At 42.4% G+C, this 12,660-nt stretch overlaps 1 protein-coding gene across 2 annotated transcripts in view; it reads left to right on the forward strand.

The window, feature by feature from the left end:
* The window catches only part of appa (amyloid beta precursor protein a), a 71,255-nt gene extending 67,234 nt beyond the window's left edge, over positions 1-4,021 (forward strand). For both annotated transcript variants that reach the window (XM_088330501.1, XM_088330502.1), the window contains one exon: positions 2,314-4,021. In XM_088330501.1, the coding sequence (XP_088186627.1) occupies positions 2,314-2,415 (102 nt within the window). In that variant the 3' untranslated portion in view covers positions 2,416-4,021. The remainder of the gene's footprint in view (positions 1-2,313) is intronic.
* The last annotated feature ends 8,639 nt before the right edge of the window (positions 4,022-12,660 follow it).

Below are 12,660 nucleotides of genomic sequence, written 5' to 3' on the forward strand. Positions count from 1 at the left end.
TTCTCTTGTTTTCTCTCTCCCATTTTCTTTCTGCCTTTCTCTCTGTCCTTATTTTTTTCTGTCTTTCCTTCTCAGCTTTCTTTGTCTCTCTCTCTATCTCCCTCTCTCTCTTTTCACTCTTTCGCTCTAACGTTTCTCCATGTCTCTGATTCTGTCTTCTTTGCTCTTCTCTGTTCTCGCTGTTCACTCCTTTCCTGTTCTCTCTCACTTTCTCTTGTTCTCTTTCATTCCTATTTTCTTTCTGCCTTTCTCTCCGTCCTTATCTTTTTCTGTCTTTCCTTCTCCGCCCTCTTTGTCTCTATCTATAATCCCTTTTACTCTCTCTCTCACTCTCTCTCTGTTTTTCACTCTCTCGCTCAAACATTTCTCCATGTCTCTAATTCCGTCTTCTTTGCTCTTCTCTGTTCTGTCTGTTCACTACTTTTTCTGTTCTCTCTTTCTCTCACTTCCTCTTGTTCTCTCTTTCTTTCCTATTTTCGTATTCTATTTTAGAGTTGTAAACAATGTGTGGTTCCAAAATAGGTTTAAAGCTAGGGTTACAGTTTGAAACAGGGTTAGGGCTAGAGTTACAGCTAGTGTTAGGTGTTGGTTCATGGTGAGGAACTAGAGTTTGAGCTCCATATTAGGATTCAAAGAGGTTTAGCGTTAGCGTTACGGTTTGAAACAGGGTTCAGGTCACAGCTAGGGTTAGGAACTAGTGTTTGAGCTTCATTTTAGACTTGTAAAAAATGTGTGGTTCCAAAATGGGTTTAGAGCTAGGGTTAAAGTTTGAAACAGGGTTAGTGTTAGGAACTAGAGTTTGAGCTCCACATTAGAGTTCTAAAATAGGTTTACAGTTAGAGTTATGGTTTGAAACGGGGTTCGGGTCACAGCTAGGGTTAGGAACTAGTGTTTGAGCTTCATTTTAGACTTGTAAACAATGTGTGGTTCCAAAATAGGTTTAGAGCTAGGGTTGAAGTTTGAAACGGGGTTAGGACAAGGGTTACAACTAGTCTTGGATGTTGGTTTATAGTTAGGAACTAATGTTTGAGCTCCATATTAGGGTTCTAAAAATAGGTTTAGAATTAGCGTTACGGTTTGAAACAATGTTCGGGTCACAGCTAGGGTTAGGAACTAGTGTTTGAGCTTCATATAAGGGTTGTAAACAATGTGTGGTTCCAAAATAGGTTTAGAGCTAGGGTTAAAGTTTGAAACGGGAAACAGGGTTAGGGTTAGGAACTAGAGTTTGAGCTCCATATTAGGGTTCTAAAAATAGGTTTAGAGTTAGCGTTACAGTTTGAAACAGGGTTCGGGTCACAGCTAGGGTTAGGAACTAGTGTTTGAGCTTTATTTTAGAGTTGTAAACAATGTGTGGTTCCAAAATAGGTTTAGAGCTAGGGTTAAAGTTTGAAACAGGGTTAGGGTTAGGGACTAGAGTTTAAGCTCCATATTAGGGTTCTAAAAATAGGTTTAGAGTTAGCGTTACGGTTTGAAACAGGGTTTGGGTCACACCTAGGGTTAGGAACTAGTGTTTGAGCTTCATTTTAGACTTGTAAACAATGTGTGGTTCCAAAATGGGTTTAGAGCTAGGGTTAAAGTTTGAAACAGGGTTGGGAACTAGAGTTTGAGCTCCATATTAGGATTCTAAAATAGGTTTAGAGTTAGAGTTACGGTTTGAAACAGGGTTCGGGTCTCAGCTAGGGTTAGGAACTAGTGTTTGAGCTTCAATTTAGACTTGTAACCAATGTGTGGTTCCGAAATGGGTTTAGAGCTAGGGTTAAAGTTTGAAACAGGGTTAGGAACTAGAGTTTGAGCTCCATATTAGGATTATAAAGATAGGTTTAGAGTTAGCGTTACGGTTTGAAACAGGGTTCGGGTCACAGCTAGGGTTAGGAACTAGTGTTTGAGCTTCATATAAGGGTTGTAAACAATGTGTGGTTCCAAAATAGGTTTAGAGCTAGGGTTAAAGTTTAAAACAGGGTTAGGAACTCAAGTTTGAGCTCCATCTTTGGGTTCCAAACTGATTGTAGGGTTTCAAAATATGTTTAGAGCAAGGGTTAAAGTTTGAAACGGGGTTAGGTATAGGGCTATGGGTTAGGGGTTCACAAATTATGGTTTTAAACCTATTTTAGGGTTCGGAAATAATGTTGGGGCTAGAGTTAGGGTTTGCAACTAAGGTTTAAGCTAATTTTGATCGCCGCTGGATTTCTCCTTCAAATAGTACGGGGGGAAAAAAATGGAAAATTAGCTTCGGAAGTCCTTAAAAAGTGCAAAAGGCGTTCGAAACCCTGTGTAGCGCGTGTATGATCGAGCTTTCTCTGGCTCCCCCTCCAGGTGGACGCCGCCGTCACCCCCGAAGAGCGCCACCTGTCGAAAATGCAGCAGAACGGCTACGAGAACCCAACCTACAAGTTCTTTGAACAAATGCAGAACTGAAGGGAACGTCGTCATCACACGCTCACAAAATGCACACGCACACAAAATGACATCTCCTTCATTCCACACCTCCAGCACCTTCCCTCCCCAGAGTAGAGCGATGACATGAACCAATCAGTGACGGAGTAATCGGAGATTTTGTAGCTAGCTTTCCTTTCACGACTACTGCCTGGGCATATTTTGTGGAATTTGCACCGTTTTTGTTCACTTTATCCGAGAGATTCAGCTTTTATCACGCTGAAATTGGGCCTGCTGATGTACGAGTGGCCCCGCCCCGTCCGGGCATACCCACATTTAATGGGAGGGCCACTACTTTGTTTTTATTTCATTTTATTGCAGCAAAATCTAAACTGACTTATCTGGTTTCGGAGTAACCTTGATCTTTGAATCTCAGTACAGTAATCCCTCGTTTTTCACGGGGTTGCGTGACAAAGTCCCGTACAGCATAGAATTGCAGTAGAACAAACGGTCTTTATTGTCATAACCAAGAAAATTGGTGGGCTTCTGCTTTCAGTGTAAAAAAAAAAGCAATTTCGAGAGCGGCCGGCGAGCTGAATGCTAGCATTGGAGATCCTCCGGGTGAGCCAGGTCTCTGTGATGATTTCTATACAAGAGTCACTAAGGTAGCGGTTTCCCAAGAGTTGTTGGGTAACGGATCTGGCGTTGGTGAGATACAAGCTCGGCAGGGGTGGCTCGTGAGAGTTGTTACGTAGCCTAGTGTTAGGGGAAAAACTATATTAAAAATGTAGCGTTTACCAAATTGTTCGAATTGGTGATCTGACTCCATTAACCAAACACAAACTTCATTCTCCTAACAATGCATGCTCGTTTCTTAATTTAAGGAAGATATTGACAAGAGTCAGGCATTTCCACACGGGGGTAGATTTATTTTGTTAAGGTATTTAACTAAGTGAATTCCATCAAATTAGCCGAAATATTTTCGCTCCAGGCGTCCTCTAGCCTCCTTTTTCAATTGTCCCTCTCATTCTCCAATCTGATCTCCTCGTCTTTCTCTTCTTCTGTCTTTTTCTCACGCTGGGGCATTGGCTCCTCCCCCATGCGGGGGCCAGGAACTCCCCACCTCGTCTGACCGGTGCGTCACAAAGCGCCCCCCCCGCTCCTATAACAATCCATGGAGCACTCAGTGGTGATCAGCATTTCTTTGCGCTCTTCTGACTGAATTTCTTTTCAATGTCGCAAGCTGCTAAGAGTCTACCTGACGCCTTGCTTCAGTTTGTTTTGGGTGGGTGAACACATTGACTTGTGCGCCCGCCCACCCTAGCTGTTTGACTGACAGCATAGACCGGCCTATCACAGTTGTGCACACGGACGGTCATCTCCACCCAACACACACACACACACATAGCCCTCCGCTAGCTGCCTAGTGATAGCACTTGCTGTGTGTTGTCTGCTGGAGAATACAATGCACGATGAAAATCCGCTAGCATCGAAAACCGTAATACAGTGAGGGATTACTGTACATTTTTGAGATTCTAAAAGTCAAACATAGTCTGTGTTTTACCAGATTACACTCCTTCCTCGTACCACTACTGAACTCCTTTACTCTCTACACTGGACAATAATAACCGTACTTTCACGAGCATAAGGCGAACATGAACGTCTCCGATTTTCTTCCAATTGTGCGGTGCGCCCTGACATATCACGTAATGTGTCCATTCTATGCGGAAGTACTCATGGATGCTAACACTATAGCATATTTAGCCTTGAAAGAGTTGTCCCCCTAAATATAACTAATGCAAAAGCTTACTCTCCCTCCATTGAAAGCTTTCCATGTTTTCGCCTGCCATGGTGTGTTGACTTCTACGCTACAGGAAAGAACATGGAAAATGAGCAGCCGCGAGAGAATTGAAGATGAATGAATCGATGGTTCGCAAGTGCAGCGGAAAAACCAACTCGGACAAATAATCGATACTTAACTCAGTTTTGCTCCAGCTGTATTTTTGTCTTTCAATGATTTTTCATTAAATCCAAATGAAAGACCGCACAGGCACACAAGTTGGATCATTTCCCACGGCATAGTACGCCAATTATTTACTGTGCCACGGCAGTAGTTGAAAAACTCTGGTATAATGCATAAAGCGCTAATCTTACTGGGTATGGATAAAGACAGAAGTGAAGACAGTACAGAGGACAAAACATAAAGAGTTAAACCAGGAAATGGCAGCACGGCGGGGCAGTGGTTAGCGCGTGTGCGGCACAGTTCTGAGGTGAGATCGAACCTGTGTGGAGTTTGCATGTTCTCCCCGTGCCTGCGTGGGTTTCCTCCCACATCCCAAAAACATGCATGTCAGGTTAATTGGCCTGACCAAATTGTCCCTAGGTGAGAATGAGCGAGCAAATTGTCTGTCCCTATGTAGTTCACAGTGTCCCCTGCCCACCGCCTGAAGATAGCTGGGATGGGCTCCAGCACCCCCGCAACCCTACTGAGGATAAGCGGTGCAGATAACGGATGGATGTATTTTTGAATACGCTCACTTTTATCATTGTCTGTTTTTCGTAAGGGAGCCGCGTCAGAGGGAGCCCGATCGTGCGGTGCGCCCTGTGTAGTGTTAAATACAGAAAGCGAACCAGCTTCGGAGACTGCGCCTTTAAACACGGCCCGCCCTATGCTCGTGAAAATCGGGTACTGCCCCCTCCCAACCCCACCAACCCATCCTCTCTTTTATTTGTGCATTCTTCTGACAGCTGGGCTGCGTTTGGTCACACAAAAAGCTACTATGGCTGAATCTATTAAGTTAATCACGAACCTATGTATTCTTCTGAATGATCTGTTTTTTTGTTTTCATTTTCTCGAACGAGTTGAAATTTATTTTGCAAAAAAGAATGAAAACCAGAGTAAAAAAGTCGTTTGTTTGTTTTTTTAAACCCGTGTGTGACGTAGTGAAGTAATACTGAAGTGGTAGTCGTTCCTTCCTATGTAGTGCATGACCCAAAAAAAAGAAAACGTGATTTTGAAAGAAAAAAAAAAACCACAGCTCTCTGGAAAGTCTCACTTCTAGATGATGCGAGCAAGACTGTACATTTCGTATCCTCTTGTAATTGCGTGATTTGAAACCATGATGAGAAATATAGATCAACGGGCTTTGCTTTGATATGGAATACACACTTAGAACCGATGTGTGATTCATGGAGTTTTTTTTTTTTGTATGTGTGAAACATTTTTCATTTTCCCGCAGGAGAAAGAGGAGCTGGCTTCATCTGCATATTGTTATCAGAAATCGTATCGTCTGTTCCTTTTAATCGTCGCGTTGAAGTCTGACTCTTTAGATCGGGGGTCGGGAAACCTTGGCTCGCGAGCCATATACGGTTCTTGAAGTACATCTAGCTCGGAGATACAGTAGAAAATCGCAATGACTTACCGTATGGATACACGCCAAACCGGGACCGCACTGGCGACTTACTGGTCCAGTATGTATAGGACAAAGTCTTGACTACAGTTTGCAGTCAAGGTGTCGCACCAACAGACCCTGTCGATAGATAGATACTTTATTCATACCCGTAGGGAAATTCACACTTCCAGCAATCTCCTTGTGTTGATTATTAACAGGATGGCCTCGGGTTGCTGTGTTGTAGTTTAGGCACAGCGGAGTGGATGACGTCACACGCTAGGCCAAAAGTTCGACGTCCCTGCAGCAGATGGAAATCTTTGTGCCCAGGGTTACACCACCTTGTGTTTACGTAGATAGCGAGTCCGTCTCCTTTTCGCTTCACGCAGGCTTTTATGTATTTGTCTGTCCTAACAGCGCTGAAGCCGGGTAGCTCTACGTTAGTGTCCGGGATGCTCGACTTGAGCCACGTTTCCGTAAAACACAGCAAACTGCACTCCCTGTACGCTTTGGTGTTTTTCACCAGCACAGCCGTCGGTCTTATTTGGTAGAGACTTCATATTCACCGTGATCACGGACGGTACTGAAGACTTATAACGCCGCTAGCTGCTTAGTTAGCTTCGGCTCTCCATCCACGATAGGGCCCCCTCATCACGCCGGCACGAGAATTCTTCAGGGCAAGGAGTTGATTCCTCGAATGAACGCATTTTTGTGCGTTAAAGCCCATAACCATAGGATAGAAAGTAATCCAAAGTGTAGGTGTCAAACAGGACGAAAAACACCGAAGATAGAAGCAGACAATAAACACAATAAATCACAAAATGAGCGAAATAACACGGAGCTGCTGGAAAGGCGCCTTTGATGTTATGTTGCGACTGTCATTAAAAGAATAATAATCCTACATACAGAAGCTCATTAACACTTATACTGTGTTAGGAATTGCCACCACTAAACTACAATTTGACCCAGAATATTGCTCAATATAGTTAATACAACATCCTAAAGAACATCATATGCATCAAAAACCATGTATTCCCGTTGTAATTGGATTTTATGGCCCCTGTGACACATCAGTTTTTATACATGATAACCTGGAAATGGGTCACTGGAGAACCTAACACAGTCTATGTTCATTGCTGAGACACTTAACGACAAAAAGCCACAGAACTAACGTTAAACACCCAAAAGTTCTAGCAAAGCACCTTGGGTGAGCTGTAGGAATGGGCAGAGCTATACAAAGGACGCGCGGACTCCTCCCTGTGGTCTGAAACATGTGGTTTCCTCGTTTGCAGTATTTTGTGACATTTTTACAAGAGAGCTTTGCTTGCACCTTGTTTTGAACACTTAAGTAACTTTTAAGTGATATCTATACATATATTTTGATATGGGACACACACTTTGGCATTATTATTGTTTTATAGATTTGATTAAATCATCACACAGTGAAATAAAATGTGCTAAAGAATTCGCTTTTTAAAAGATAGGGTGCGACTCTCTCAAAATCCAAATATTTTTGTTTTATGACTCTTTGGGTCCAAAAGTTTCCCGACCCCTGTTATAGATGTATATATTTTCTGTCCTATTTGGGTGAAAGTCTGCAGGAATCTAGTCAAGGACGGGATGGATTCATGAGTTTTCTTTAAAGACGTTTATGGTTCGGTGGTTTCCTCCTTTAGCCGGCATTATTTCCATTTTTTTCTTGCGTTTGCTGCTAAGACGGGTGGAAAGCTGTCAGGAAGGAGAGATATGAGCAAGGTAGAAAGAAAATGACTTGCAGTTCCGGACGGATAGTGAGGCCGGCAAAGCCGTCTGTATTTATAATGGGTTTTACATCGGCTGCCCCCCGACCCCGCACCCTTCCCTCTATTCCTACCCACCGCCCCCTCGTCTCTCCTCCGACTCTCTTCTGGCATGCTGTTCGTCTCTCCGTACCGTCCGTGCATATTTGAGTTTTCCGCCGTCGGTATCTTCGCTGCGCCGGAGCCGAGGGAGACGTTATGAAGGCAAATGTCGAGCGGTAATTTGATCCCGACGATAACAGGCAGACGGCTCTTTCCGACGGATTATTGGGAACTGTTATCACGTCCGGAGAAGAGTCTGACCTCTCGCTCTGGTGGAAATTGTAAAGAATTTAGGAATGCTTCCGCGAGGTATCGGTAAGCATGCCGTCACGTATGTGCTCGGAAAGGTAGAGGAGCCGGATTTTGTTCTTTCGATTGTATCGGCTTTTGTTCACGGTGTCATTTTCTGCAGGCCATTTGCATTGACTGGGAAATTGCTTTCTACACTGTGTTCCATTAATAAAGTTTTGAATGTACCAATGGAATATGTTTTTTGGTTTTGTTTTTCCAAAATCTACGCACAGATGGAACCAAGAGGGCCTTTTCCGGTATCTCGTTAGCCACCCTGAGGATGTTATGTTCCTGTCTTCTGTGGCCAGGGTTGGGTAGGGTTACTTTAACTTGATTACTTTGAAAGACTTTCGGATTACTCCAATACCAAATATGCTAATAAAAGACAAAAGAAACTACCGTATTTTCTGCACTATAAGGCGCACCGGGTTATAGGGCGCACCCCGAAAAAATAGTTTTTGGTCCTATTTTTGACATACATAAGACGCACCGGATGATAAGGCGCTACAATAGGAACGTGGACAAAACAGTCAGATAGTTCAGTCCAACTTCTTACCCCCTTAACATTCCCAAAGCTTGCAAAGAAGCAAATACGTGTCGAGAACACGTGCGGATGCGGTGTCCGTACGATGGCACTCAAATGCATCGTTCCAAATATCATTCGGAAGGTTAAAGTCTTGGGATTCAAGAAATGCCAACCATTCCTTAGTTTCTATTTTCTTTTTCGCTCGCAACTTTACTGTGCATATGACAATAAACACTTGGAATTGAGTTGAATTTAAAAATAGACACTCCATTCCATCTATTATCTGCAACGCTTATCACAGAAACATCGAGTTCAGTCTGAAACAAGAAACAGGGACATTATAAAACCCGGAGTAGCTCACCGAAGTCGTTGTGTTCATAATAATGTGCAGCCAATGTCCTCTTATATCCGTGAGTTTAGTAAATCCAGGAGAATAAAATATTTACAAATTCAGAATAGAAAAAAATGCTTTCTCTATGCTGTCAGCCACGTGCTATACACATTCATCTTTTTTGGCCAATTGCAGGCTTTGTTTCGCCGTTTAAGCCAATGCCAGCCTGTAACTGATAAAAAGGATCCGCCCCTTGACCTCCGAATAACTTTAGCCAGTAGTGATCGATTCAAATGATGATTGACACATTGGTTAGCCAATGAAACGCCGGTAAATAAATCCCAGCATACACCGCGTACTACTTGGCGTTCGGGGGAAAATCTAGTCGGCGGCTGCAAGTTAGTCGGAAAACTTTGCGATTTAATATTGATCCATAAATAAGGTGCACTGTAGTATGAGTCGCATGGTCAGCTTTTGAAAAAAATAAAGGCTTTTAGGTGCGCCTTATAGTGCGGAAAATACGGTAAATGTGAATAAATTGACTCAATTTTGTGCAGGCTTGGGGAGTAACGGAATACATGGAACGGCAAAAACGATGTTGGCAAGCTATTTGGATTTATTTTGATTTTGTTTCTGTCGCATTTGATGTTCGTTTTGCCGGAGATCAAAGCCAGGAGAAAAAGCTTACCACGTGTTGTGAGTCGTCATTTTATTCATATTTAGTTTCTTTTGTCTTTTATTAGCATATTTGGTATTGGAGTCATCCAAAAAGTCATTGAAAGTTATCCAGTTAACCCAACCCTATCAGTGGCACAGCAGCTGAATGATTTTATATCCGAGAACAATCTTTTCGAATCAATGCAATCAGGATTCAGGGCTAACCACTCTACTGAGACAGCCCTGATTAAGCTAACCAACGAACTGCTACTGGCAATGGACTCCGGCGCTTCATCACGCTTGCTGCTGCTGGACTTAAGTGCTGCCTTTGACATCATGAACCATAATATCTTACTAGAACGGTTGGAAAAATGGATTGGTCTCTCAGGAACCGTCCTCTTATAATCCCATCCTAAATCTCATACACCCAAAACCCAATGCAAATATCCTTAACCCCTGTTGGACTGCCATTCACTGCAGGTGCTAGTTAAGCTGTACAGTTCAAAATCAACCCAGGCAAAAAAATAATAGTTTTGTAACAAAGAAATGATTCATAATATTACCTAGCAACAAGCATAGTTACCGTAAATTCCGGACTATAAATCGCTACTTTTTACTGCGGCTTATTCAGAGATGCGGCCAATTTATGTAATTTTTCTAACGCTCGAGTATGAGAGGTAAGATTAAGACCGGTGGAATACATGTGCCGAGGAAGATTACAATTTATGAGCGAAAATATTCCCTCAACGTGCAAATTGCACAAAATAAGGCTCATGACGCAGCCACTATGTTAAAAGCAAACGGGCATATTACTAGGAAGTATTGAAGTAAAGGAGCGTGGAACGACGCCATAATAACAAAATTTCCTTCCGATATTGTGAAAGATAACTTAGATGTCTCTACCCAGAAGGAAAAAGCGGATGGTCTGCCGTGATTCTTACGAGTACAGCTTTAATTTCATTAACTAATTTGCAGGTATGCGAGCGGTTTTTTAGTAGCGTAAGGCTACCTCCCAAAGGCACGGTTTAGGATGAAAGTCATATTATTATTATAGCTTTGAAAACTCTCTCGATGTACCGTCTTTCTTTGTAAATATGTGTAATATGTATTTGCAACTGTATATTTTTGTAATGTATTTATTTGAGACACTTATTCTGCACGAGCAAATTAAAAAAGAGGGGCGGAGCAAACGCCAACGCTGATGGGAAAGTGGGGACCGGTAAAGGCGAGTTTTTGTGGACACGGCGGACAATAATGGATCTATATTTTTCCCACCCTTACCTTTGGAAATATACACTTTTTTCCTTGGATTACTATCAACAGGCACCCAGAATCTGCAGGTCTGCAACAAATTTTAAGTACCTATAATCATTTTGCGTTCGTTTGGGCGGCTGTGATTTTTGGACTGTGTGTTTCAATGAAGGACATTTAGTTTTAATCGCGGGACTTGAAATTTGGCTTGGATTTATCTCGTGTTTGTTTGATGTGGGTGCATGCGGCTTATATACAGGTGTGGCTTTTGTATGGACAAAATCGCTTTTCCCCTTAAAATGTGATGGGTGCGTGCGGCTTATAACCAGGTGCGCTCTATAGTCCGGAATTAACGGTACCGTATATCTATATATCACTAGCAGTGGTAACGGATATCAATACCAGCACTGGCCAAGTATTCAAATGGACAATTTAATTACAATAATATACCAACAATGGTAAGGACAAAATACCAACTATGCTAAGAGAACGGACAAACATTACAGAGCACACGAAGACCCTTGCAGTGCATACTAGATAAATAGATACTTTATTCATCCCCGTAGGGAAATTCACACTTCCAGCAGTATCCTTGTGTTGAAAATAAAACAATAATAAAGTAAAATTAATATAATACATAAATACCCAATGTAACGTGTTGATATAGAGTATTTAGATAGCGCTACATAAAATACACACTGTCATAAAAATACAGTAACATGCAATGTGGGGGTGTGGTTTAATGTAGGCTTTTACTCCCCCGGGTGGAGTTAAAGAGCCTCATGGCATGAGGAAGAAATGATCTCCTCTGTCTGTGGAACAAGACTGTGACAGCAGTCTGTCGCTGAAGCTGCTCTTCTGTTTGGAGATGATGCTGTGTAGTGGATGTGATGAATTGTCCACCAACTGCTGTCGTTTCGGAGGAAACCGACAGAACCGTACCGGAGTCTCCGTGTTCGTAACGATCAGGGGATGGTGTCATAAGAGACGGCTCAGCTAAAAAGTCTCTGTAGTGCGAAGTGGAAGGAGAAGAGGACGACGAGGTGAGCGGAGAAGATGAGGTAAAATTTTGGACTATTTGATAAAGTTTCAGGAGCGAGCAGAGAGAGTGGGAAAGGTGAGATGGCACAACATTCATTTAGACAGGTAACTTAAAATTAGTTTTACCTGGTTATATCAGTATCAGAAATTATTTTCCCCCCATTTTATTAACACTCCACTTATTGAAACATAAATATTTTGTTTGTTTGTTGTACATGATTCAATTGTTTGTTTGTTTGTACATGATTCAGATTGAATCGTTTCTTGTACATGATTCAATTGTTTGTTTGTTTGTACATGATTCAAATTGAATCGTTTCTCCGGCGCCGTCACGAATGGCAGCCACTCCAGCAGCTCCCGTGTTATTTTCGATTGTTCTCAGTTATTTTCGATTGTTCTCAGCTTAGGGATGCTGCTGGAAAAGTGAATTTCCCTTCGGGGATGAATAAAGTATCTATCTATCTATCTATCCATCTATCTATCTATGATTGATCGCAGCTTTTTCAGTGCCCGTCTCTCAGCTACTGTTGTCAGACTGTCCAGCTCTGTGCCCACAACAGAGCCTGCTTTCCTCACCAGTTTATTATGACCAGAACAACTGTTTGTCGTTCAAACCTGTGAATACGTCTGCATTGTTTCAAACTCAAACTGATCCAGTAGACCCAAGCGGTGAAGGCGACAATCCAAGAGGTCATCAGGCAGTACCTGTGATCCACAAGGCAGGCAAGGTTTGGGTACACTGGAATAGTCAAGTCAAGTCATTTTTATTTGTGACGCCCTTAATCACAAAGAGTCTCAAAGGGCTGCACAGGTTATTGCACAGACTATTATTTCAGACTATTACACCATCCCCTGATCTGGAAACAACATGAGGGCAAGGAAAAACTCAAAAACCTGTCGCCTGAGAGAACTACACAAAGTCCAAAAGTTGAAAGACTCTGCAACAGAAGAAGGAAATTG

The sequence above is a fragment of the Urocampus carinirostris genome, chromosome 3 (genome assembly GCF_059441175.1).
Source record: "Urocampus carinirostris isolate Australia breed hairy pipefish chromosome 3, RoL_Ucar_1.0, whole genome shotgun sequence".
NCBI classification, from domain to species: Eukaryota; Metazoa; Chordata; class Actinopteri; order Syngnathiformes; family Syngnathidae; genus Urocampus; species Urocampus carinirostris.